This window comes from Erpetoichthys calabaricus, chromosome 10 (genome assembly GCF_900747795.2).
Source record: "Erpetoichthys calabaricus chromosome 10, fErpCal1.3, whole genome shotgun sequence".
In the NCBI taxonomy this organism is placed as follows: domain Eukaryota; kingdom Metazoa; phylum Chordata; class Cladistia; order Polypteriformes; family Polypteridae; genus Erpetoichthys; species Erpetoichthys calabaricus.
This window is the reverse complement of record NC_041403.2, coordinates 10,009,162-10,035,571: the sequence shown is the minus strand read 5'-3', so window position 1 is coordinate 10,035,571 and position 26,410 is coordinate 10,009,162. Positions and strand designations below refer to the sequence as shown.

General features: G+C 41.6%; 1 protein-coding gene across 1 annotated transcript in view; it reads right to left on the bottom strand.

The window, feature by feature from the left end:
• Positions 1-26,410, bottom strand: part of LOC114658809 (protein shisa-like-2A) — an 81,532-nt gene that overhangs the window by 6,811 nt on the left and 48,311 nt on the right. Inside the window, exon 2 of the mRNA XM_028810866.2 lies at positions 4,797-4,936. Within this exon, the coding sequence (XP_028666699.1) occupies positions 4,797-4,936 (140 nt within the window). The remainder of the gene's footprint in view (positions 1-4,796; positions 4,937-26,410) is intronic.

Here is a 26,410-nt window from a genome sequence, read left to right as displayed (position 1 = left end):
GGTGGACATAAAAGGGGCCGCCTCCCTCCATTCATCAGCTGGAGTCGGGTGGAAGAGGACGAAGCTTGGAGGAGAGGAGTGGAGGCGGTGAAAAAAGGACAGGATTGTTGAGAGGCCTGGACTGAGGGTGCTTGGTGCAGGGGCACTGGGTTGTGTGTGGGACTGAATACCTTGTATTTAGTTGTAAATAAATGTGTGGTGCTGTTTGAAAATTGGTGTCTGCCTGTCTGTGTCGAGGCTGGTCTCCACACCACCCATAGCTTAAGATCAGTGATACAGTCAGTGAGTGTGCTGGGAGGCGAGTCTGTACAAGATATTATCGTATATACTCGCATATACAGTTAGGTCCATAAATATTTGGACAGAGACCACTTTTTTCTAATTTTGGTTCTGTACATTACCACAATGAATTTTAAATGAAACAACTCCGATGCAGTTGAAGAGCAGACTTTCAGCTTTCATTCAGTGGGGTGAACAAAACGATTGCATAAAAATGTGAGGCAACTAAAGCATTTTTTGAACACAATCCCTTCATTTCAGGGGCTGAAAAGTAATTGGACAATTGACTCAAAGGCTATTTCATGGGCAGGTGTGGTCAAGTCCGTCGTTATGTCATATCAATTAAGCAGATAAAAGGCCTGGAGTTGATTTGAGGTGTGGTGCTTGCATGTGGAAGATTTTGCTGTGAACAGACAACATGCGGTCAAAGGAGCTCTCCATGCAGGTGACAGAAGCCATCCTTAAGTTGCGAAAACAGAAAAAACCCATCGGAGAAATTGCTACAATATTACGAGTTGCAAAATTTACAGTTTGGTACATCCTGAGAAAGAAAGCAAGCACTGGTGAACTCAGCAACGCAAAAAGAGCTGGACGTCCACGGAAGACAACAGTGGTGGATGATCGCAGAATCATTTCCATGGTGAAGAGAAACCCCTTCACAACAGCCAACCAAGTGAAGAACACTCTCCAGGGGGTAGGCGGGTGTATCGATATCCAAGTCTACCATAAAGAGAAGACTGCATAAAAGTAAATACAGAGGGTGCACTGCAAGGAGAAGCCACTCATAAGCCTCAAGAATAGAAAGGCTAGATTGGACTTTGCTAAAGAACATCTAAAAAAGCCAGCACAGTTCTGGAAAAACATTCTTTGGACAGATGAAACCAAGATCAACCTCTACCAGAATGATGGCAAGAAAAAAGTATGGAGAAGGCGTGGAACAGCTCATTATCAAAAGCATACCACATCATCTGTAAAACACGGTGGAGGCAGTGTGATGGCTTGGGCGTGCATGGCTGCCAGTGGCACTGGGACACTCGTGTTTATTGATGATGTGACACAGGACAGAAGCAGCCGAATGAATTCTGAGGTGTTCAGAGACATACTGTCTGCTCAAATCCAGCTAAATACAGCAGTCAAATTGATTCATGATACAGATGGACAATGACCCAAAACATACAGTCAAAGCAACCCAGGAGTTTATTAAAGCAAAGAAGTGGAAAATTCTTGAATGGCCAAGTCAGTCACCTGATCTTAACCCAACTGAGCAGGCATTTCACTTGTTGAAGACTAAACTTCAGACAGAAAGGCCCACAAACAAACAGCAACTGAAAGCCGCAGCAGTAAAGGCCTGGCAGAGCATTAAAAAGGAGGAAACCCAACATCTGGTGATGTCCAGGAGTTCAAGACTTCAGGCTGTCATTGCCAGCAAAGGGTTTTCAACCAAGTATTAGAAATGAACATTTGATTTCCAGTTATTTAATTTGTCCAATTACTTTTGAGCCCCTGAAATGAAGGGATTGTGTTCATAAAATGCTTTAGGTGCCTCCCATTTTTATGCAATCGTTTTGTTCACCCCACTGTATTAAAGCTGAAAGTCTGCACTTCAACTGCATCTGAGTTGTTTCATTTAAAATTCATTGTGGTAATGTACAGAACCAAAATTAGAAAAAAGTTGTCTCTGTCCAAATATTTATGGACCTAACTGTAAGTCGGGTCTTGAAACCCAAATAATCGATCATAAAATCAGACCCCAACTCGTACGCCTGTTCAAAAATGCGACACATTTTTTTTTCTATCTTCTTGCCTCCTCCAACCTTTCATCAGTTTCTCAGATGCATCGAATTTTGTTGCAGCAGCGTAGTTACTCATTTTTTTCGCTACTTCAATGACGTTTAATTTAAAACCAGCTTCATATTTTCTTCTGATCGAACGCTTCATCGTAGATAAGCGATGCTCTTACAATAAAGGTGTATGAGGGTGTGAGATACAAAAACATCGCTTCGGAATAGTTCGGGTATTACTGTGTGGTCATGTAGGCACAATAGAGAGAGAGAGACAGAGAGGTTACGAGTACTCGCTGATACAGCAAAATGCCGCACCCACATTGAAAAAAAAGGTCATGTGCTCCGTGGTTACTCTCTCAGGTGGGCGTTAGCATATCTTAATCCCTTGGCCCAATAGCGTGAGTTTTCCACATTCGATTTATACAAGCAACATTATAACATACCAGAAGATATACGGAAAAATCAAGTCCTGAGAAGTTATCCGTGAGTATATACAGCACCTGAATATCGTCTGCATAACAGTGGAAGTTAAGGCCATGTCTGCGAATAATCTGACCCAAAGGAAGGATATAAAGTAGAAAAAGTAATGGCCTAAGGACTGAACCCTGAGGGACACCATGCAACACACAGGTGAGGTTGAGGATTTATATCGGCCGTGTATGACAAACTGCTGCCTATTAGAGAGATATGATGTGAGCCATTGAAGGGCTAAGCCAAAGATCCCCTACAGCAGAGAGACACGACAGGAGGATTTCATGATTAACAGTCTCAAATGCTGCACTTAAATCAAGAAGGAGGAGAATATGAAGTGAACTGCAATCTGCAGACCGGAGAAGATCATTAACTACATGGAGAAGAGTCGTCTCAGTACTGTGCTGTGTACGAAAGCCAGACTGAAAAGGCTCATAGAGTGTACTCTCTAGAAGAAAAGCATGAAGTTGTGTAGAAACCATGCATTCCATCACCTTAGCTTAAAAAGGGAGATTAGACATAGGCCTGTAACTGGAAAGAGAGAAGAAGGATCCAGGTCAGGTTTTGTAAGGATTGGGGTAACTGCAGCAGTTTTGAGGGCAGTAGGGACAGAACCTGAAACGATTTATCAAGGAGGCAACAGGAATACTAATTACGGATGAGCATGCAGGGGGCAGGATCAAGCAGAAAGGAGGAGGAATTAGACTTATTAATAAGTTCAGAGATGGCAAGAGAGTCAACATGATGATGATGGAGATGGCAGATCAGAATGAGTGAGTGATTGAGGTGTGGAGAAAAGAAACTGTGATAGATTTGATCAATTTTGGTATCAACGAAAAGTAAGAAAACCTGACACTGTTCAGCTGTAATGGGGCTGGAGGAGTTTACTAACAGTCCTAAAAAGAGTTCCAGGCCTAGACTTAGCACCATTTATGACAGATGAATAATAGTTGGAGAGAGCAGCCCTGTATTTAAGTACTAGGGGGCTCTGCCCCCTGTTCGCTCCATCCCCCTGGTGGGCCCTATGTGTTAGCCACTTCGTGGCTCTGCCACTCGCGTATGGGGAAGCGGATGTGTAATTTAAACAGATTGTTATTTTCATGGGAATTGTTACATATGCATAGTAGAACTAACTATTTTACATTACAGCAAGTAATTAACCATAGTAAAAAATAGTAAAATGTAATAATTTGAAAGAAATTATGTTTCATGTTACGTTAGAGGTATTCATTGCGTTATACGTTTTCGTTCTGTTTGGCTTTGAAATTAACACACAAATACTTTTTAAACTTACACTTTAACTGTAAAACTTCAGTAAAAACAATATTTGGAATTAACCTTTCATCAATATCTCATCGAATTTTGATTCCGTGTTTGGAGTTACAGTTAGGTCCATAAATATTTGGACATAGACAACTTTTTTCTAATTTTGGTTCTGTACATTACCACAATGAATTTTAAATGAAACAACTCAGATGCAGTTGAAGTGCAGACTTTCAGCTTTAATTCAGTGAGGTGAACAAAACGATTGCATAAAAATGTGAGGCAACTAAAGCATTTTTTTGAACACAATCCCTTCATTTCAGGGGCTCAAAAGTAATTGAGAGACATCATCAGGGCCAGGCAGAATTTCCTGTAATTAGTCTGATGAAGAAAGAGAGAGAGGGTTAGTGCACTCTGCCACCCTCTGGTCTGGCATGGAATTACCTTCATTCATGCCCTTTAGCTGCCCCCCATGTGCACGTGTGTGACAGTATGCTTGCATATATCCATCTTCTTTTATCCTTATGTTATAAATCAAATGAATAATTTTGTTTATTTCAACAAGCGTGTTTGGGTTATTTGTACAAGTAAGTCAATCGCCATGATGAACAACAACAAATAAAGCGAAAGTGTTAATGTAGACCTTCACCGATTTTGTTCATAAATTATGCAAATCTCTTCATATTTCTGGTGCCCCAGCCAGAATGTGAAACAGAGATCCCTCATTCAACCTACAGTGATCTGGCATCCCTCTTTATGCCCACTTAATTAATTTTGTTAAATTATTTCCAACATTGCTGGAGGCAAAATTAGATGTTTAGCGGTACAGGCCTTCCTAAAATGTCAAAGTGTCATACAATGACAGCCTCGGCTTTGGATCATCATGGAGACCTTGATAAGGAGAAGGCAGGTGGGCCCACTTCTGAAAACTGGCAACAGAGCAGAAATGAAAAGGGGGAGTGGTGGTAAAATTGGTTGACCCTTAACCTGGTCCCTTACCTGGAGTGTGCAGCGGCAACCCATTGTCCAGCCTGTTGTGGGGCTTTGTGGAGATGAAAAGGTAGCAAAGAACGCAGACTGTGATTATGAAGGCCAGCAAGACCACTGCGGCGATGGAGAGACCCACTAGCGCCCCCACACTGGAAGAAAAGCAAAGAGAGCGGAGATTACATTGGATGCTAACTGTCCACTGCTTTGTGTAAATAAGACAGAAGCAATCAAAAACAGATCAGTTGGTTAGAAGTGTTTGGTATAAAATGAAATGATTTGATATTGGCAGCAGGTGAAATATTTACTACGTCACTTATGAAGTAAAAATAGATTTAGGTTTAGTGGTGTCAACCAAAATTAATCACAAGCTTCCCTTAGTGATTTAGCTTATCAAAATGTTTTCAACAAGCCTCCGCTTTGTATGCCAAAGTACGTTTTTCCAGCTTTCCCACCAAATTTCACCCTGGGGACAAATAAAGTTTCATCTGTCTGTCTGTATGTCTGTCTGTGGAGAAAGTGTCGACCTCATCGAGAGGTTTACTGACCTCAGCAGTGACATTCATGTCTCTGGTGACTCTTCCTATGAAGTCAGTAGATGGATTGGGAGAGCATGGGGGGCCATGAGGTCACTGGAAAGGGGTGTGTGGCGTTCCTGATATCTCGGCAAAAGGATGAAGGTCCAAGTCTTTAGAGTCCTAGTGCTTCCTGTTTGTGAGACATGGACGCTATCCAGTGACCTGAGATGAAGACTGGACTTGTGTCTCTTAGGAGAATCCTTGGGTTCTGCTGGGTTGACTTTGTGTTGCTCACGGAGTCTCAAATGAGGCACATTACCTGCACTGTGAGGGAGCGTCAGTTACGGCACTATGGCCATGTGGCGCGATTCCCCGAGGGTGGTCCGGCTTGCAGGACCCTCATTGCTGAGGACCAGGCCAAGGGGATGCCCACATAACATCTGGCTACAGTAGATAGAGGGTCACTTCCGGAGAGAGGGACTGGACCTCGTGTCTGCCCGAGGGTGTTGCCAACCGAGATTTGATGATTTCAAGTGCACAGTTTCATGTCAAGTCCACGTGCTCAGATTTTATTCTTAAATTCATGCTGTCCATACCCTCAAAAGTGGCTGTCTGGCACACAGAGATTGCAGCTGCCTGCCGTTCAAGAGCACCGGGATCACTTCCCGGTCCATCACTTTTACATTTCACATTCTGGATTTTTCATGTGAATTCTTCACTTTCTGTATTTCATTTTTTCTCTCAATGTTTAGTGTGCATTTTATGCCTTCACTTTCTCTTCACTTTGCTGTCTCACTTTCTATTCTTCATTTCAGTCTCGACATTTTTAATCTTCATTTCAAGCCGTCACCGAACTAGAATGCAGCGAAATTCGCCCCCCTAGTCTTACTGCTTGCTGTTTGGCTTTCCTCACCTACCCATTAAGAGTAACGTTTATGTCTCCAGTATGTCATGTTATTGGAATATCAAGCAGTCCTGATACGTGCAAGCAGGCACCACCCCAGTAATCTACTGCTTTGGCTTTCGGCTTGAAGATGCAATACACTTAGCAGACAGTCCTTCAGACTCATAAGCTGACAATTGAAATGCAGGCCACCCTTCCCATTAACCTCCTTAGTGTTACATTTTTTTTTGCATGCTTTGGCTTGAAAAAATTACATATTTATGATTATTTTCATGCAAAACACACAAAACACAATGAGTACAAAGTCAGAAGTGTAGAAAGTATAACAATGACACAAATCATAATAATATTGATTAATAATAATATTAATAAAAATAATGCTAATACCCTATATACTATCGAAATGTGTCATTTGTGTGGTATATCTTGAAGCTCGGTGAAATGTATAATGCAATGTTATGTATTGTGATTCCCTGCGGATTATCTTTCCAGGCTGATCAGCTTTAAAAACAGCAAACCGTACATGTGCGAGTGACATGAGCGTTACTTTCAGATTCATCAGGATCCCTTTTGATTTCGCAGTCCATTTCAATTTCAGTCCCTGAAGACGGATTCACTTTGTCATCACAGCTTGTGCCACTGTCGAGATCACACAACACTTGGGCTAACGAAAAACGTTTATTACGAGACACCATTATGACCCTAGGAGAAGATGTGTCTGCACTGTTGTCTGGGTAATACTCAGGCCTGACACTCACACAAGACATGCCTACACCATTTCCTCAAGTAACGCTTAGCACTAACCTGTTGCCACTTTTACAGCCCGAGTAATTCTTGGATCTAACGCATACGTGAGATGCCTATATACAGTTGCATAAGTGACCTTCGGAACGAATGCTTTTAGCTCTGTTTTTACAGCCCAAGTAATCCTCAGGTCTAACGCTTACACGAGATGCGTCTATACAGTTGCCAGAATGATGCTCAGGGCTAACGCTTTTAGGTCTGTTTTTATAGCCCAAGTAATCCTAAGGTCTAACGCTTACACGAAATGCGTCTATACAGTTGCCAGAATGATGCTCAGGGCTAACGCTTTTAGGTCTGTTTTTATAGCCCAAGTAATCCTAAGGTCTAACGCTCCCACGAGATGCGTTTATACAGTTGCATAAGTGACCTTCGGGATGAACACTTTTAGCTGTGTTTTTACGGACCAAGCAATCCGCAGGTCTAATGCTCACGTGAGACACATCTATCCAGTTGCATGAGTGACACTCAGGATTAAAGCTTTTAGCTCTGTTTTTACAACACGAGTAATCCTCGTGTCTAATGCTTACGCGAGACACATCTATACAGTTGTCCAAGTGACCCGTGGGACTAACACTTTTAGCTCTGTTTTTACAGCACAAGTAATCCGTGGGTCTTACGATCCCATGAGACCTTTCTATACAGATTCCCAAGTGACGTTCAGGACTAACACTTTTAACTCTGTTGTTTACAGCCCTTGTGCTGCTCGGGTCTCACACTAAGGAGGTTAAAGGGGAAAGACATTTGAATTACTTAAACAAGTCACACTGTCAGCCTGAGCTGCCAAGTGGCCTAAACATCTGGGGCCTCATGTATAAATGGTGCGTACGCACAAAAATGTTGCGTAAGATCGTTTCCACGTTCAAATTGCGATGTATAAAACCTAAACTTAGCTCATACCCTGGCGTACGCAAGTTCTGCGCTCCGTTTTGCAGACTGGCGGCACCCAGCGTCAAAGCAGTGCTACTGTTCTTGTGTGGTTACCCTTTCTCTTTTAGATCCACATACCTGACGCGGCTTTATAAATACACTGAAATTAACCGCATATTGTTTATTAGTTTAATGCATCTGATTGTAATTAACCAGTAACAATATATTGGTCCACAGAATGGTCAAACTATTCCAAATACCATAACTGCTTTAGTGTTGTTACTCTCACTGCACCTTCTTCTTCTTCTTTCAGCTGCTCCCGTTAGGTGTTGCCACAGCGGATCATCTTTTTCCATATTACTCTCACTGCACCACTCAGAGTATTTATATCACTGTATCTGAGTGTGAATCACAGCTGTACAGCAGCTAATTGGAAAGAGAATTATCGGTATACAGCATCAAGCACACGCTGCCTCAGCCATTCGCTATTTGAACTGCTCTCATCCGACAAATGCTTCAGAGTCTTTCCTGTATGGACCTCACGGTTCACAAACAGTTTCATCTCAAGAACTCTAAACGCACTCAATCAGTCCATCAAGTGCTCCTTTTTTAAAAATGCGTGCAGAATGCTCTATTTGAGATATTTTTCTATTATATAAAAAATCTTGGAAGGAGATGAGACGTGATTGTCTCAGAGACATTTTCACGTCCAGCGAGGCGAGTCTTCGTGCCAAGCGATTTAACCACGCCTGGTGCCGGAAGCCCCGCGAGACTAGAGCTTATGCAAAGAGATTTGGAAAAGTCCTGCGTGGTTATGTCAGACACATTTCTTGTAGAGAGAAAGAAACGATATTCACTCATGGGCAGTTGTACAGTGCGTCGTCATGATGTAATTCCAAACACGGAATCAAAATTCAATGTGATACTGATGAAAAGGTAAAAGCGAAAGGAGATCGAATATATGGACATAGGTGATTTGACAGAAGTGAGTCGCACGAAGTGCAGATCACACGGCACGGCTGCTGCAGCAGCAAACCAGAAGCTGATCGAGCAAAGGGGAGATAAAAAAAAAACTATTTGTTTCCCATTGTATGACCGTTTAAGAGGGGGTGTCGGAGGAGCGATCGCGTCTCCTTGGGGTGTGTTCAGCCCCCCTCTTCACAACGTGAGCGGTAGAGACACAAAGTGGTTGGTGCATAGCGCGGGGGTGGGGGTGGGGGGAGTTGTGGGCAAGTGAATTGAGCAGGGGGCAAAGCCCCCTAGTTTCATTAAAAAATGAGCTCTCCAGACACATTCCCTAGGAGAATAAGTGTGCCAAGTTTTAGAAAAATTGGTGCAATCTGAGCTGATCTGTTTCAGATGGACAGACAGACAGACATGGCTATTGCAGTAGGTGCCTTTCACATTGCATGCAAACACACATTAAAAAAAGGGAAGCAGATCAGTATGAGGAATGCTTCAAGCAGTCCTGCTCACCACGGCACAAGAAAGACAGGACAACACTTGAAGCGGTGAAGAAGAGAGCAACCAAGTGCATCATGGGACTTAAGGACATGTCCTACCGTGACAGTACGCAGAGAATTAAACCTGTTTGTTCTCGAGCAGAGGAGACGGCGTGTGGGACCGCCTCCAGGTCTTCAAAATCCTCAAAGGCAGTGGTTCCCAAACTCGATCCTGGGGACCCCCTGTGGCTGCAGGTTTTTGTTCCAAACAACTTCCATTTTTCGTTGGACTGTTAGCCTAATTAAGTGAGTCATTGAGGTGTGAGAATTCTTATACATAGAACAGTCTCATCTGTAGCATCAGATGTAGTATCTGATCGGGAAAGGAGATATGTGATGGTCATGGGCAACTTATTTAACTGTAAAATGGTTTTGATAAATGTTTATGCACTGCATGTCAATGATAAGGAATTCATACAAAATGTATTTGCATCCATTCCCAATGTGAACACTCATAAAATTATAATGGCCGGGGACTTTAATTGTATTTTAAATCCACTCTTAGATAGGACTCCTGTCACAGGGAGGATGACATCTAACACTGCAAAGACAATTACACAGTTTGTAACTGACCACAACTTATCAGACCCCTGGAGGTTTCTAAACCAAAACTCAAGAACATATTCTTTCTACTCACCAGTACATCATTGATACTCAAGAATAGATTATTTCTTATAGATAACTAGACATTAAGCCCGTTACAATAACGGGCGCTAGAATAGTAGTGCATAAACATTAGTAGGAACAGTCTATATTAAATGGCAAAGGACCGTCTATTTTCTGTTACAGTAATACTGGCTCGTATGTGGCTGTAATATGCGTCTCTGTATTGTGTGCCTTTAATTTTCTCTCACAGTAATACGTCTCTCCAGCAAGTATTTTAATCTGTGCTGGCGTGCAGCTGATTATTGTATGTATGGCGTCTCCCCGCAAACGGATTTTATGTGCGCGAAGATAAATCTACTTTTAAAAGTCATCCTATTGTAATATCATGAAAATTCATATATTTAGGAAAACACTTTACACTTTACCGGGCCAAGTTTGTTAATCGCAAATCTGACATCCTCAGAGTGAACACTTGCACAACAACAAACACTAATCCCACCTCTTTGGGGAAGCTGGTCTCCGCGTCTCAGTACCCGTTTGGATTTTTCGTGCATTATGTTTTAGGCCTTACCTCATTTACTGAAATCCGATTGGATCGGCCGCACGATATTTTATAGGTCCCACCCTCTCTGTCTTGTGTGACGTGTCAGGCAGCCTTTGAAGTATCGCACCGTGCCCCGCGCATGCGCACTTCGCCAGAAGACACACACACACACACGGACACCTGGACGCACACAGGGATTTTATTAAAGAGGATAATTTCCTGCCTACGATTAAATCTTGCAAGTACGATGCTATTGTTATTTACGACCATGCACCTCTGATCTTGGAGCTATAGTCACTATGCCCCACACACTCACCTCGTAGATGGAGTCTTAACCCACTTCTATTAACAGATGAGAACTGTACAGAATTTATATCCAAACAAATCCGTTTTTTTCTAGAGACAAACACACCCTCAGAGGTTTCTGCAGGAATACTCTGGGAAACTCTAAAGGCCTTCTTAAGAGGACAGATTATTTCATATTTTTCCCACAGGAATAAATTAGAAACAAAGAAAGTATCAGAACTAAAAAGCAAAATTACTAGAATAGATAGAAGTGAGTCATTGCTTCCCATTTTCTGTGTTTTGGACTCAGTGTAGAAATTACAAACTATGTTTGGTAGATTTTTATTAAAATGTAAGAAGCTGTTGAATGGGGAATATGTCGTTTTTTAACAGTACTTTCAATGAACTTTTCATTCTGCTTTTCCTGGTGTTCTGGTTGTTTAATTGATTTTTTACTAATTAGCGGGTCTGACACTGAAGTCGTTTCATCATCCTGGGTGTCTGCTGTGCTGGTCATTAATTTGCTCTATTAGGGTTAAATGAAGGGAGCAAAATACACAGGAAAAAGGGAAAACAATAGGGAAACAACAAAAGAAAGTTAGGTATTTATAGCTTTAGAAAATAAATACATTACTATTGCAAAAGCAACATGCACATCAAGAAAATAAGTTAGAAGATAAGTGAATTTTACAGCAAAGGATTAACAGGTTCATTAAACAAAATAAAAAGTTGTATGGGGAAAAAATCAAGAGGTGGTTCAATGATAACAATCCAAAGCAGGTCTGGAAGGGACTAAAAGCAATTACAGGACTGGGCCCTAAAACGAATGTGGATTTTCCAGCTGACAAAGATCACAAGCTTTTAGCAGATGAACTGAATAACTTTTACACCAGATTTGAAACAAGTGATTTCAGCACCCAAAATACAGAAATAAAGGAAATGCTTTATAAAAACACCAGGTATTCTGCCGTGATTGGGTTCAGTTTAACTGAAGTGGAAAAAGGCTTGCGGCAGGCCAAAACAGAGCAATGGGACCAGACAGCATATCAGGTCGGCTCTTAAAGTCTTGCTGTAAGCAGCTCTCCCCAGTCTTTCATTTGCTTTTTAACTGGTCTCTGACCTGTGGTATTGTACCTAATCTGTGGAAACAATCAATCATTACCCCTGTATCTAAGGTTTCTAGGCCAAGCTGTTTAAATGACTACAGACCAGTGGCACTTACATCTATTCGAATGAAATGCTTTGAACACTTGGTGAAAAACATTTTAATGACAGAGACAAAGTCTTTTCAAGACAACAATCAGTTTGCTTATTGTGCAAACAGAAGTGTGGAAGATGCTCTGCTTGTTATCTTACATCAAATCTATACCTTTCTTGATCAGCCTGGTTCATATGTCAGAGCACTATTTTTGGATTTTTCTTCAGCGTTCAATACTATACAGCCTCATATACTGATTGGGAAATTAAACAGTATGAATGTAAACCCATTTATCACACTATGGATTCAGAACTTTCTTTTAAATCGTTCACAGACAGTTAAAGTTCAGGATACTTTTTCTATAGTCATTCATTCAAACACAGGTCCGCAGGCGTGTGTCTTATCACCATTACTGTTTACTCTGTACACAAGTGACCTGAGACAGAACAATGACCACTGCTCCATTATTAAGTATGCGGATGACACCATGATCATAGGACGCATATCTGGGGAGGATGAAAGCCACTATCTAAATCAAGTGGACTGTATGGTAAACTGGTGCAATAAAAACTCTCTCACTCTGAATGTAAAAAAGACCAAAGAAATGATATTTGATTTTAAGAGACAGAAATCTGTATGTTCACCTATTGTAGTTCTGGGAGAGGAGGTAGAAATAGTGAATGAATATAAATATTTAGGAACTTACCTAGATAACAATCTTAACTGGAATACAAATACAAAAAAATTATTTTCTAAATGCAACCAGCGCTTATTTCTCCTCCATAAACTCAGACTATTTAAAGTAGACAAGGACCTCATGTTGTCCTTCTTTCGTAGTATGATCCAGTCTGTGATCACTTTCAGTTTCATTGCCTGGTTTAATAGTCTGACAAACCAAAACTCAAAAAAGCTCCAGCAGATTACGAAGTATGCAGCTAAAGTTATTGGGGCTGATGTAGATGATTTGACTAGTGTGTGTGTGTCAGAGGGCAATGCTAAAGAAACTGGAAATCATCTCAACTGATGACAGACATCCATTACATGTAGAACTAAACTTCAGTAAATCAGGAAGGATAGTCGCTTTGAAAACCAACACAAATCACTCCAGAAACTCCTTTCTTCCTAGTGCCATACGACTTTTCAATAAGAAATATCGGAGATAAGGTTTAAGGTTTTGATATATATCCTATAACCTTTTTTTTTTTTTTTTTTTTTGGTATAAATATGTTTTATCTAATTGCCTTAACTTAACCTTTCTTATTTCTATTTGTCTGTTTTATTTCATTCTGTCTGTTACCTGTTATTAGATGCAACTGAGAAGGCAAATTTCATGTTTTCCTGTGTAAACATGACTAAATAAAGAAACCTAACCTAACCTAAACCTAAACCTAAATGTAAAAACCATACTGTTGTGTTGTTTCTGAATGCAGAATAAGAGAAGAGTAAAAAAAAGACCAGCGAATTAAATGGGATCAGTTGTTATCGATTATTATCACCGATTGTGAATCTGGTTGGCATAAAAACCTGCAGCCACAGTGGGTCCCCAGGACCGAGTTTGGGAACTGATCAAAGGCATTGATAGTGTAGATCCATCAGAATTCTTCTAGCTTAAGGCACTCAAGGACATCAGTGGAATTTAGGACTGAAGTCAGGAAGCAATTCTTCACACGAAGAGTTGTGGGACTCTGGGACTAACTACCGAGACATGGAGTTGAAGCAGAAACCTCGATAGCCTTAAAGAAGAACCCGGAGGAGATACAGGGGACAGCCTAGCTATAAGCTTGTAGCAGTGCTACAGAATAAAGGACTACACATCCCAGCAGTCCCAGCAGTATTGCTCTATTGGGCGACAGTGGAGGACTCAGGGGCTGCTGGAAAGAAGATTGAGGACTGAGGTCTGAGTTCATCTGTCTGTCTGTCCATATTTTGTTGTCGCCCGCTTGGATTACTGCTTCTTGTCCTGGATTCCTGGTCCTGCTGGAGGTTACGCTCTGTCTTGTGTCTGCCAGTCGTGTCAGTATTGATTGCATTGGTTGCGTCTTCGTCAGAGTGAGTGCTCCCAATCTCATCACCCTGTGCATTGCTTACAGTGAACCGGTTACAGGATTTCTCTGTCTTTCTCTCTCATCCATCATCATGTGTTGCTGTTACACTTGGACTGTGTTTTGGACTTTTAACATTGTGGTTCGTTTTTGTTGAGTTGTGTTATTATTTGTTAGAGGAGTAGGGAGGTGTAATAAGTGTATAAGTTTAATATGTCACTGTGTTCTGTGCAAACATATTTTATAAATCTGTCTTTTTCTGCTCACATGCACAGTTGACACAAAGCCAGATTTAGCACAGGGGTTCACCATATAAGAACTGCTAGGCAAGACAGTTAGGGACAACTGCGAAATGGGCAGTCAGACTGATGACCATTGTATACTATTTTTGTGTGTCAAAATCAGCATGAAATTGCATCCTCTTTTGTCTTGTTTGGAATTGCATGATTCACCTAATTGGGGGCCTGCACGTGAAGAAAGAGTATAAAGCCTTGGCACATTGCCCGGCACACCTTTGAAGCCAACGGACGGATGGGAGATAATGTCATCTGATCCAGGAAATCCTTCCAACGCAGCACCGAAAATGTTAGACTCTACATATTGGGCCCCCACTCCTGAACTGGGTTCTTGCCATTGGTTTCCTTCGTCTGTTATGCAGCGCAAACCGTCATTAAACAAAGCTAAGTTATTTCTCCTATGTGATTTCTTACTGCCATATCACTAAGGGAGGGGTATCGCCTTTTTAGCTTATATCTATATAGTTTCGGGTTATGTAACACATTATAAATATTAGAATATTAGAATATTAGAACACTCTAGACGAGAACAGGCCATTCAGCCCAACAAAGCTCGCCAGTACTATCCACTTATTTCTTCCAAGAAAACATCAAGTCGAGTTTTGAAAGACCCTAACGTCTTACTGTCTACCACACTACTTGGTAGCTTATTCCAAGTTTCTATCGTTCTTTGTGTAAAGAAAAACTTCCTAAGGTTTGTGTGAAATTTACCCTTAACAAGTTTCCAACTGTGTCCCCGTGTTCTTGATGAACTCATTTTAAAATAACAGTCTCGATCCACTGCACTAATTCCCTTCATAATTTTAAACACTTCAATCATGTCACCTCTTAATCTTCTTTTGCTTAAACTGTAAAGGCTCAGCTCTTTTAATCTTTCCTCATAATTCAACCCCTGTAGCCCTGGAATCAGCCTAGTCGCTCTTCTCTGGACCTTTTCTAGTGCTGCTATGTCCTTTTTGTAGCCTGGAGACCAAAACTGCACACAGTACTCAAGATGAGGCCTCACCAGTGCGTTATAAAGGTTGAGTAGAACCTCCTTGGACTTGTACTCCACACATCGTGCTATATATCCTAACATTCTGTTAGCCTTCTTTATGGCTTCTGAACACTGTTGGGAAGTCGATAGCTTAGAGTCCACTATGACTCCTAAATCCTTCTTATAAGGTGTACTCTCGATTTTCCGACCGCCCATTGTGTATTCAAACCTCACATTTTTACTTCCAATGTGCAATACTTTACATTTACTGACATTAAATTTCATCTGCCACAAATCTGCCCAAGCCTGTCTGCTATCCAGGTCCTTCTGTAATGATATAACAGATTCCAAATTATCTGCTAATCCACCTATCTTGGTATCATCTGCAAACTTAACCAGCTTGTTACTTATATTCCTATCTAAATCATTTATATATACAGTGGAACCTCGAGATACGATCACCTCTGTATACAAGAAATTCAAGATACGAGGAAAGTATGAGCGAAAAATTCGGATCTAAATACGAGCATTGGCTCGCGTAACGAGCCAGGCTGTGGGTATGTGTGACGTGTTTCCCGATCCGCCTCGACTCGGGGATTTACCCAAGCTGACGCTGCCCGCCCATCAGCTCACTCAGTGTTCCTTGTTCTCCCGTAGCGTGAGGATCTACACGTTTGTGCGCTTGTGATTTCATTGTTTTTTTTGCATTTAACGTGAAAATAATTATTCCACGATGCCTCTCAAGAAGATTGTTGCCTCAGATAGTGCTGCAAAGAAATAAAAGGAAGCCATGGCCGTTGAAATTAAGAAAGAAATCATAGATCAAGCCAGCCAGGACTCTTCATAAAGGTAAACTACAGTTATATTATTTACCAGTGTTATTTGTTAGGAAAATTGATTTTTATGTTGATATTTTTGAGGGTGCGGAACGGATTAACTGGATTTCCATTATTTTCAATGGGGAAGTTTGTTCTAGATACAAGAAATTTGCTATACGAGCTCAGTGCTGGAACGAATTAAACTCGTATCTAGAGGTTCCACTGTATTAAAAATAGCAGCGGCCCTAGCACTGACCCCTGTGGAACACCACTCTTAACATCGGCCAGTTCTGATGAGGTTCCTCACACCATCACCCTCTGCTTCCTGTGTCTGAGCCAATTCTGCACCCATCTACAAACATCACCCTGAACTCCCACCTCTTTTAATTTGATGCCCAACCTCTCATGTGGCACCTTATCAAATGCTTTCTGAAAGTCCAGATAAATAATATCATAAGCTCCTCTTTGATCGTATCCTTTTGTTGCCTCCTCAAAGAATTCCAGCATGTTAGTAAAACACGACCTCCCTCTTCTGAACCCATGCTGACTGCTTAGAATAACTTCTGTCCTTGCCAGGTGTTGCTCGATTTTATCCTTAATAATTCCTTCCATTAATTTCCCTGTGATGCATGTTAAGCTTACTGGCCTATAGTTGCTTGGATCTGCACTGTCACCCTTTTTATATAATGGGATGATATTTGCCATTTTCCAGTCCTTCGGAATCTCTCCAGTGCGTTTCCTAAACACGCTGCAATTACAAAAGAACTCATTCCAACAAGTGAGCTAACGCCCCCTGTTGGATACACCATTATATTAAAAGCTGTGTAGCGTTTGTGTCAAGCCAATGGAGGTGCCTATTTTCTATTGTTTCATGATGGCTATTTTCAGTAGGTGATATCAGTCAAAAATTGTGTTGCTATCTGCTAACCTGAAGATGTTGTAAGCTAAACATGAGATACAAGTTAAACAACAAAGTCCCCAAAAGCCCCCGTTTCATATCTTCTTAAAAGCATTTACACTCTGGTTAATTTATCTGAGCTTAAACTTAAGCATTCTAATAGATACCAACACTTGTTTTTAACATTTGCTTTCCATGTGAATATTTCTTCCATAATTCCATAAGTGTGTCCCAGAATTCAACAATTTATTTGTTGCTCGCATTTCAATTTCATTTAATATGTTACATTATTATAGATTTATTCTACTGTTTTAACCGTGTCTCTGTGTGAGTGAGTGTGTACGAGTCGGGCCAAGGCTGGATGCATTCCTGGGGTGCCCACCGTAATTCAACGTTCCTTTGACGGCACGCCGACCGCTACAAACGGGCTTGATGGAGTGCAAGGTCTCCTCTCATTGGTCAGATTTCTTCTGCTCTTACTACTCCTTCAATTCAATTCTTTGACATATCTACAATATATTCTTTTCCTCCTCCTCACACATGTACACTTTATTTTTAATAAGTCAGACTAATGCATTTCCACATCAATGATCGTTTTTCATTCCTCGTGTTGCGCTTATTACCAAATTAACCTTTCATTTCCTTTTTTTCTAACATGCGTCACTCCCGGCATACAAATGCAAATTTACTTTGAGGCCTCCATTGATCAGTTCATTACAGAAAATTGGGTTAACCCCACTACCCCGCAGGCTTCCCATTACTCTCATCCACTTCTTTTTGAAAACTCATTGCCCACATTAACTTTCATTGATCTCTTTGTCAAGAAACCTCTAATCCACAAAACTATTCTTCCCAGCTCATAAATTTTTATGGGCTCCCGCTCCCCTCACGTGGTGTCACAGGCCTTTTCAATATCTGGAACTTTGGCTGCTCACGCCTCACTGCCAAGGGACTTTTCAATATTGGATTCCTGTCACACATTTCAAAGTGGTGGAGTCGGGTGCAGTACACCTACAAGTTGCCCTTGAGGTTTGCCAGTTGGCATCACTACAGCCCACAATGGAGGCAGCTATTCAAGTCACCTTAGAAAGGGTTAGACAGTGTCAATACTGCGTGATCAGGCTGACTGACGTGCACACACACATCCATTTCAATTTTAGGGTTGTGATGGACAGTCTTTACCCGGCCAGGATGCCTCCTTAAAGGAAGAACATGGGGAGATGGCTTTTGAAGGGTGCTCTCTCTCCCAAGCTACTACTTGGCAGCCCCCAGGGCTGTATGGGAATTACTGTTTGTTGGCACAGCCATGTTGGGTTCCATGTTTGCCACCAGGGGGACCTGTGGGACCTGCAGAGCCCTACATTCCAGACCTCCCTAAAGAAGCCAACCAGGAGTGCCCCCGGGTGCAGCTTAAAAAGGACCCAGCGGCCTCATAGAGGCGAGCAAGAGTTGGGAGGAAAAGAGATGAAGCTTGCCTGTGGAGGAGTGGAGGCAAATGAAAGAAAGAAAGAAAGAAAGAAAGAAAGAAAGAAAGAAAGAAAGAAAGAAAGAAAGAAAGAAAGAAAGAAAGAAAGTGCTGTGTGCTGTATTGCTGGGCTGTACTGTAATTGGCGCTAGTGGGAAACGGGTGGAAAAAGTTTCCCACTGAACAAAAGCCTTTTATTTTACGGCTCTTATGTCCTTGTCTGTCATGTCGGGTAGATGAGTGGCTGGTGTGCCCCCTGGTGGTTCACAGGGTTTTGAGGAATCTACAGCTCCTGACATGAGGCACACACCCTGGACGGGATGCCCCCATGATGAATCGACGCTGTGTTTGTCCTCGTATTAGTTTGTTTAATTTTAATATATTAAAAAAAATGACTAGTGTGGCGCAGTGGTTAACACTGTCACCTGGCACATTTATCGACCTGGCTTCAAATCTTGTGCTTTGTTTCTGCCAGTCTGCAGTTTGCATATTCTCTCTGTGTCTCCGTGGGCTTTTCTTCTCTCACATTCCCAAAAGATGTGCAGGTCTGGTTCATTGCCTGTTCAGTTTGGGGGTCTATGAGTCTTGTACTGCCCACAGCCATTTCCTTCCTTGGACCCAGTGTTGCCAGGACAGGATGTAATCCCCTGCGATCCTGAATGTATAAGATTTATTTAAAAAAAATATATATTCCATTTCAGGTTCCTGAGATTTGAGAACCTCAACTAATGCAAAGTTGAACATAAGAATATAAGAAAGTTGACAAACAAGAGGAAACCATTCAGTCCGTTAAGCCCGTTTGTTTCGCCGATAGTTAAGCTGTCCCTTGCAGAGCCCGATTCAGACCTTCAGAGGCCCTTAAAAGATTATTGTGTCCCCGTATATATGAGCCGCACTCATAATCAGAGGATGACTGAACGGGACGGCTGGCGTGAGCAAAACAAGAACAGTCACGTGAGCCTCGGAAAACCTTGTGGCAGTCGGCAGATTCGACGTTTGTTGTATTCTCAAGATTTCTTGTCTTCTTAGGGAGTCAAGCCTGGGGGGCTGTCAACAAACAGGGCCTGGCAAAGGCCATTGCGGCACTTCTTGTTTGATTTTGGGCTATACAAAATAAATAAATCAATAAATAATAATCTATATAATTAACCTCTCAGTATTTTTTTAGTATTATTTTTATGATTGTATATATGTATGTAATTTTTACATTTAATCTGGGAGCCCGTGTTTGTGGAACCTGGTTCAGCTGCGCCATTTGCAGTTTTGTACTATATGGTCCATAGTAAATCTGGGAATAGAAAATTTCTGTGGTGCCCCCCTTCCCTTGATGCCTAAAGCACACACTTATTTTGCTGATGTCTAATCCAGCCCTGGTCTTGTAACTTGCGTGAATTCAACTAGCAGCAGAATATTTTGAAGAAAATGGAACGAGAGGGAAAAAAAAATTAATATGGTACTGTGCAAGGCGGCCTGCTGTTTTCTTAAATAGTGCCCCTCGTTTTGTATGACCTGTCACTGCAGTGCAGCAACCCTACTCTTTATGAAAAGAAATGAACGGTTCAATGAACAAGCTTCCTCCTGCCTGATTTCTGACTCAAAGAGGTCCTAATTGAGGACAAAATGTTCCTTCTTTAACTCTTTTAGGGCTAATTTTTTTTTTTGTTTCTTTTCTCCCAGGGCTGAATATTTTTCCAAAAACTAACTTTTTTAAAAAAAGAACACACAGGAATGGTTTAACATATCAAATCAACAAAAAATATTTACTTTTGATAAATGTTACTGTCTTGCATGTTGTATGAGCCTGCATACTCTATGATTTCACATACATATCACATATATGTTACACAGCAAAGTCCTGCCAAGTCTGATCTCACTCAAAGCAGCCAATTGCATGTATTGCCATGTTGCACTGCTTACAATATGAGTTGTACTGGTGCCTCCTTTTCAATTGTCTGTTGCTGCACTCTCTCACATATATTGTTAGTGTGTACTGTAGAGAAACAAGTCACCCATTTGACATCATGCCATGCCACTGCCACCAAGTTTTCCGCCTGCACCTCTTTTCATCTTCAGCCTGCCTGGCTTCAACTGTGAAGGCCTGTGTCTCCTGTTCACCCTCACTGTGCCACAAGCTCCAATTCACCTGCTCTGTAGCTCCATGAACAATTCTGGGCATGTCTAAAAATTGTCCATGTACACAACATGACCCAAATGTTCATAGCCCTGAAGCAGCTCCAGCACAACCTGACTTGTCAAGGGACACTTCTCTCTTTCAATGAAATACTTTCCTGGATATGTAATTACTTTTCAGGTAGAAACCAGTGTTTGCTTCTGCCAGTACAAAATCCTTTACACCATACTTTGTGGGTTTGTCTGGCATATACTGGAGGAAAAAAAAGGCGTCCCTTGTATTTTATCATAGATTCATGCACAGACAAATCACGGCCAGGCTGATAAAGTTGTTTATATGTCGGTTCCACAATGTCAAGCAGGGGTTGAACTTTATACATGAGGTTATAGCCAGGCTCACCTCTTGGGATTTGCTTCTGGTTGTCACAGAAGTGAATAAAACTTGTACCTATCATGCGGCATAATCTGTCCAAAGCCACTAGGGGACAAAGCACATTTGGACCAATGCTCCCTGAAGTTATATCACCAGTCTAGTCCCATCTCTATTTGTAATGCCACAAAGCCCTTCATCTCGTCTTTTGTTGTGGGTTTCCACTTTGAAAAATGAGAATGCGGTGCAAGCACAGTCCGAGATTCAAAAAATTGCTCTGCATACCTGTTGTCTCGTCTGACAGTAACTGAAAAGCAGCACCAGGAGAGAACAGCCTGAAGTAGTCCAGCGGCTGGTAATCTGTCATGACCAACAGTAAGCCATGCCGTCTTGTGAAGTCCGGTAGCCAGTTTGGCACCCACGGATCAATATTTGGGTATTCCTCCCACACGTACCTTGCCGTAGGTGCGGCGGCTGCGCGAATGCGCTCAGCTGCCAGCTGATCATCTGGGGCAGCATCGGCTGGTGTCCGATCAGCCGATGCCAGTTCCTCACTTTCTTGCTCGATATCCTGATCACTATCAACAAAATCAGATTCTGAAAAATCAGAGTCCGACTCAGCGTTAATGCGCAAAACATAGTCTGCGGAGTATTTTCACGTATTTTCACGTATTTTCACGTAACAGTGTGTTCTGTCACCATTAACAGCTGATTGTCACCCTCTACCCCTGGACATCGACTTTTGTCTACATGCGCCCTCAACCTCTCCTGTCGACAAAAGTAGACATCCATCCTAAAAGAGTTAATATATTTCCAATTTATTTCTTCCACACTCGAAAGCTGGAACCTGGTAGGACAAAACTTTACATTTCATTCCAGGGGTTGTTCACAGGTATTTTCATACCACACACCATCGTCATTCAAAAGAAGTATCGGATGTGCCAATTGATAGTATTCTTGACATAGTAAACTCGTCATTAGATACAGGGGTCTTCCCAGACTGTCTTAAGACTGCTGTAGATAGATAGATAGATAGATAGATAGATAGATAGATAGATAGATAGATAGATAGATAGATAGATAGATAGATAGATAGATAGATACTTTATTAATCCCAAGGGGAAAAATAAATAAGAAAAATAATCTTGAGTCCTCTGCTTTTGAAAATTTTAGACCCATCTCTAACCTGCCTTTCTTAAGTAAAATTCTTGAGAAGGCAGTCATTATACAGTTAAATGAGCACCTCAATAAACCTGCTATTCTTGATAACTTTCAATCGGGTTTCAGAACAAATCACAGCACAGAAACTGCACTTGTTAAAGTAGTCAATGACTTGCGGATAAATGGAGACAGAGGCCATCTATCTGTTCTCATCCTCTTAGATCTGAGTGCCACATTTGACACCATTGATCATAATATTCTTAGAAATCGCCTTAGTCAATGGGTGGGCCTCTCTGGCAATATCTTAAATTGGTTTGAATCCTACCTGGCAGGTAGAAAATTCTTTGTTAGTTGTGGTAATTACAACTCAAAGACACATGATATTCTATATGGTGTTCCACAAGGCTCTATCCTGGGTCCACTGCTCTTTCCGATCTCCATGCTTCTGTTAGGTCAGATTATCTCGGGGCATAAAGTAAGCTACCACAGCTATGCTGATGACACACAGCTGTATTTATCAATAGCACCTGATGACCCCGACACTCTTGATTCACTGACACAATGTCTCACTTTTGTTTCCGAATGGATGAGTAGGAATTTTCTCAGACTAAATAAGGAGAATATCTGGTAGTTGAGTCATGGCAACTGGACTTCTTTCTTATTAGGTAGATATGTTTCACTGCTCATCCAAGCAGCTTCGTCAGTCTAAGAAATATTGTTAGAGACCACGATTTTATCCTCCAGGTTAGTTTCACTTCACACCTGCCCTGATTAGGCTCGTTGAGTAAAACAAAGAAAGGAGGAGGTGTGGGTAGAAGTAACCGTCACACCTTTTTAACAGCCCCTCCTACCCCCCATAGAGTGGGTTGTTAAGAGTGGTCCACCTGGTGGAGGTGTGAATTGGGCCTGATTTTCCTGGGGATGGAATGAAAGGGCAGCATGATAAATTGAAGACAGATTATGCCTAAGGCCTCCACCTCTGTTGAGTGAGGGATTGTTGATTTGCAAATCAGGAGAAAACAGAAATTTTAGTGATTGGCAAAAATGGATGTAATGAGGGTATTATTAGAAATAAACTTGATCCATTAGGCTTAAAAGCCAAGACAGAGGTAAAGAATTTAGGGGTAATTATTGACTCTAACCTAAACTTTAAATCACATATTAATCAGATTACTAGGGCAGCATTTTTTCACTTAAGAAATATAGCAAAAGTTAGACCTCTTATAACTTTGCAGGATGCTGAGAAATTAGTTCACACTTTTGTTTTCAGACAACTAGATTACTGTAACACACTCCTCTCAGGACCACCCAAAAAAGACATCAATCGATTACAACGAGTGCAGAATGGAGCTGTTAGAATCTTAACTAGGAAAAAAAAAAATCTGAGCACAACACAACAGTTCTGATGTCACTACACTGGTTACCTGTGCCATTTAGAATTGATTTTAAAATACTGCGTATGGTTTACAAAGCCTGCAATAATCTGCTCCATCTGATATCACTGAATGTCTTTCACCTTACACTCCAAATCGTAACCTTAGATCTTCAAATGACGGTCTGCTTAGAATTCCAAGAGCTAAACTTAAAAGAAGTGGTGAGGCGGCCTTCTGCTGTTATGCACCTCAAATCTGGAACAGCTGACCAATAGAAATTTGCCAGGCTAATATGGTGGAGCACTTTAACAAACTGCTGAAAACACATTACTGTAACATGGCTTTCTCAGAGCTACAGTTTAGTGTAACCCTGGTATTCTGTATATGCATTTAATTATCATCTTTATCATGGCTCCGCAATCTGTACTAACCCCTACTTTCTCTGCTGTTCTTTATCCAGTTTTCTATGGTGACGATCTGCGCCACCACCACCTGATCAAAGCAACGTGATGTCCCTACATTGATGGATTAAAGGCCAGGAGTCCACATGACCGTCATCATCAAGACCATGAGGACTGACTGAGGACATTGATGTTAGGTAGAATGCCTAAAGGGGGCTGGGTGGTCTTGTGGCCTCGGTACCCCTGCAGATTTTATTTTTTCCACCAGCTGTCGGGAGTTTTTTTTTTCTGTCCTCCCTAGCCATCGGACTTTACTTTTATTCTATGTTAATTAGTATTACCTCATTTTATTTTTATATTTTGTCTTTTTTCTCTTTCTTCATCATGTGAAGCACTTTGAGCTACATGATTTGTATGAAAATGTGCTATAGAAATAAATGTTGTTGTTGTAGCACTCCAAGACATACAGTATCCTATTGACAAGTTCAACACAGCACGTTTTTTATTCTTCAGTGGGGAAGCATTTTTTTTCTTTTGCTCCCTACTACACTGCACAGTGCAAAGCACCAAATACAAATAAATACAGTCCTTTCTTTCTCTCTTTCTCTCTTCTATGTCTCCACTCTTCCTCACAAACTTTGTCCTCCACCACCCGACTCTGGCCCTGTGATTGGTGGTGAGGCGTCTCCTTTTATAGTGTTCAGGTGTTTCTTGACCTTCTTCTGGCTGCACTTCCAGGTGTGCCGGAACTGGTTATTCCAAGGACCCAGCTGCTCCTGTAGCACCCCCTGATGGCACCCATGGAGCCCAACCACGGCTGCTCCAAACTACAGCTCCCAACATGCCCTGCAGGGATCTGTGGTGCTGTAGCAACCCAGGGAGGCTGCCCTCTAGTGTCTTGGGGAAGATAGTGACTCCGATGTGGTCTCTCCCTTGGTCCTCCCACCCAGCTGGCCATCCATCACATAAGGTACAGAATTCAACAGACGAGGTGCAGTGGTTGCAAAAGCCCCATCCCCCTTAATTTTACACGAGAGACCACACGAGACAGCTAACTGATAGATGTAAGCTCTCTGGGTGGCTGGTGTAGAGCACACAATTCAGATAAATACTGTAAGCAGGATTCCCACGCATTGATTTAAAAACCAGCAGCAACATTTTTAAAATCAATACTAAAACTACCTGGAAACCAGTGTAGAGAGGCTAAACTTGCAGATACAGTATTAAACTTTTTTTGCCCCAACGAAAAAATGAGCAGCAGCATTCTGAAGCAACTGCAAACTGCGTGTCAGGGATTTGCTGATCCCAGATTACAACGAGTTGCAGTAGTCAAGCCGAGACGAGGAAAAAGCAGGAGTAACTTCCTTAAGATCCCTATGAGATAAAAAAAAGGCTTAACCTTGGCTAAAAGACGAAGCTGGAAAAAGCAACTCTTGAGCACAAAATTCATTTGTTTTTCCAAAGAGAGGCTACCATCAAAAATGACACCATTTCTGAACTGGAGGTTTGCAAAAGTCAGTGAAAGAGCCGAGAAGTTCGATACTAATTGAGCTTTGGCTGCAGGACCAGCGTTCAGCATTTACGTTTTATTATGTCAACGTCAATTTATTTATAGATAGATAGGTATATATGTTCGGATTCAGCGGGTTAGAAAATGGATGGATAGATAGATAGATAGATAGATAGATAGATAGATAGATAGATAGATAGATAGATAGATAGATAGATAGATAGATAGATAGATAGATGGTCGTTCTGTGCAATCCATTGATAGGCACCAGCTACCCCGATCTTGTCCTTGATGAGTGGGTTGGGAAAATGGATGGGTGGATGGATAAAGTCAAGGTAGAGAGGCAGTCCAGACACAGGCGAGGTTTTCTAACTAAAGCAAACTTACAAAAAAAAAAGAAAACGGGTGTGCACGCGCCGATGAAGAAACACACACACCACATTGGGAGCTGGTCAGAAACGAGTAGCAATCACATGTAACACGAGCGCAAATCCAAAAGCGACATGCAAGTCAGCGTTAACAGGGGAGCTGACGGGGGTGACAGCAGCGGCGTGTGCAGTCGAGCTACATGCCACATCCTCCGTGTCACTGTCACAACTTCGGCATTATGACAAACACAGCAGGATGGCATGTCACCCTCTTTTCACTTTCTTCTTTAAGGACTCACTTACTGTAAGTACAGGTTAGTAGCTGCGGTGCGCTGTGCGGCGCATAAACAGCAGTGGATGCATTTTAACGCCAGGTATACGTTATGTTGTTCAGCTGAATTATATATACACAGTTATAGATCTATCTGTCTAATACAATAATTAATCACTTGTATTCGATTTTAATAGAATCTACACATACATAAATATTTGCACATTGTGTGTATATACTGTGTACACCCACGTCACCGCATTTCTCAAGATAGATAGATAGATAGATAGATAGATAGATAGATAGATAGATAGATAGA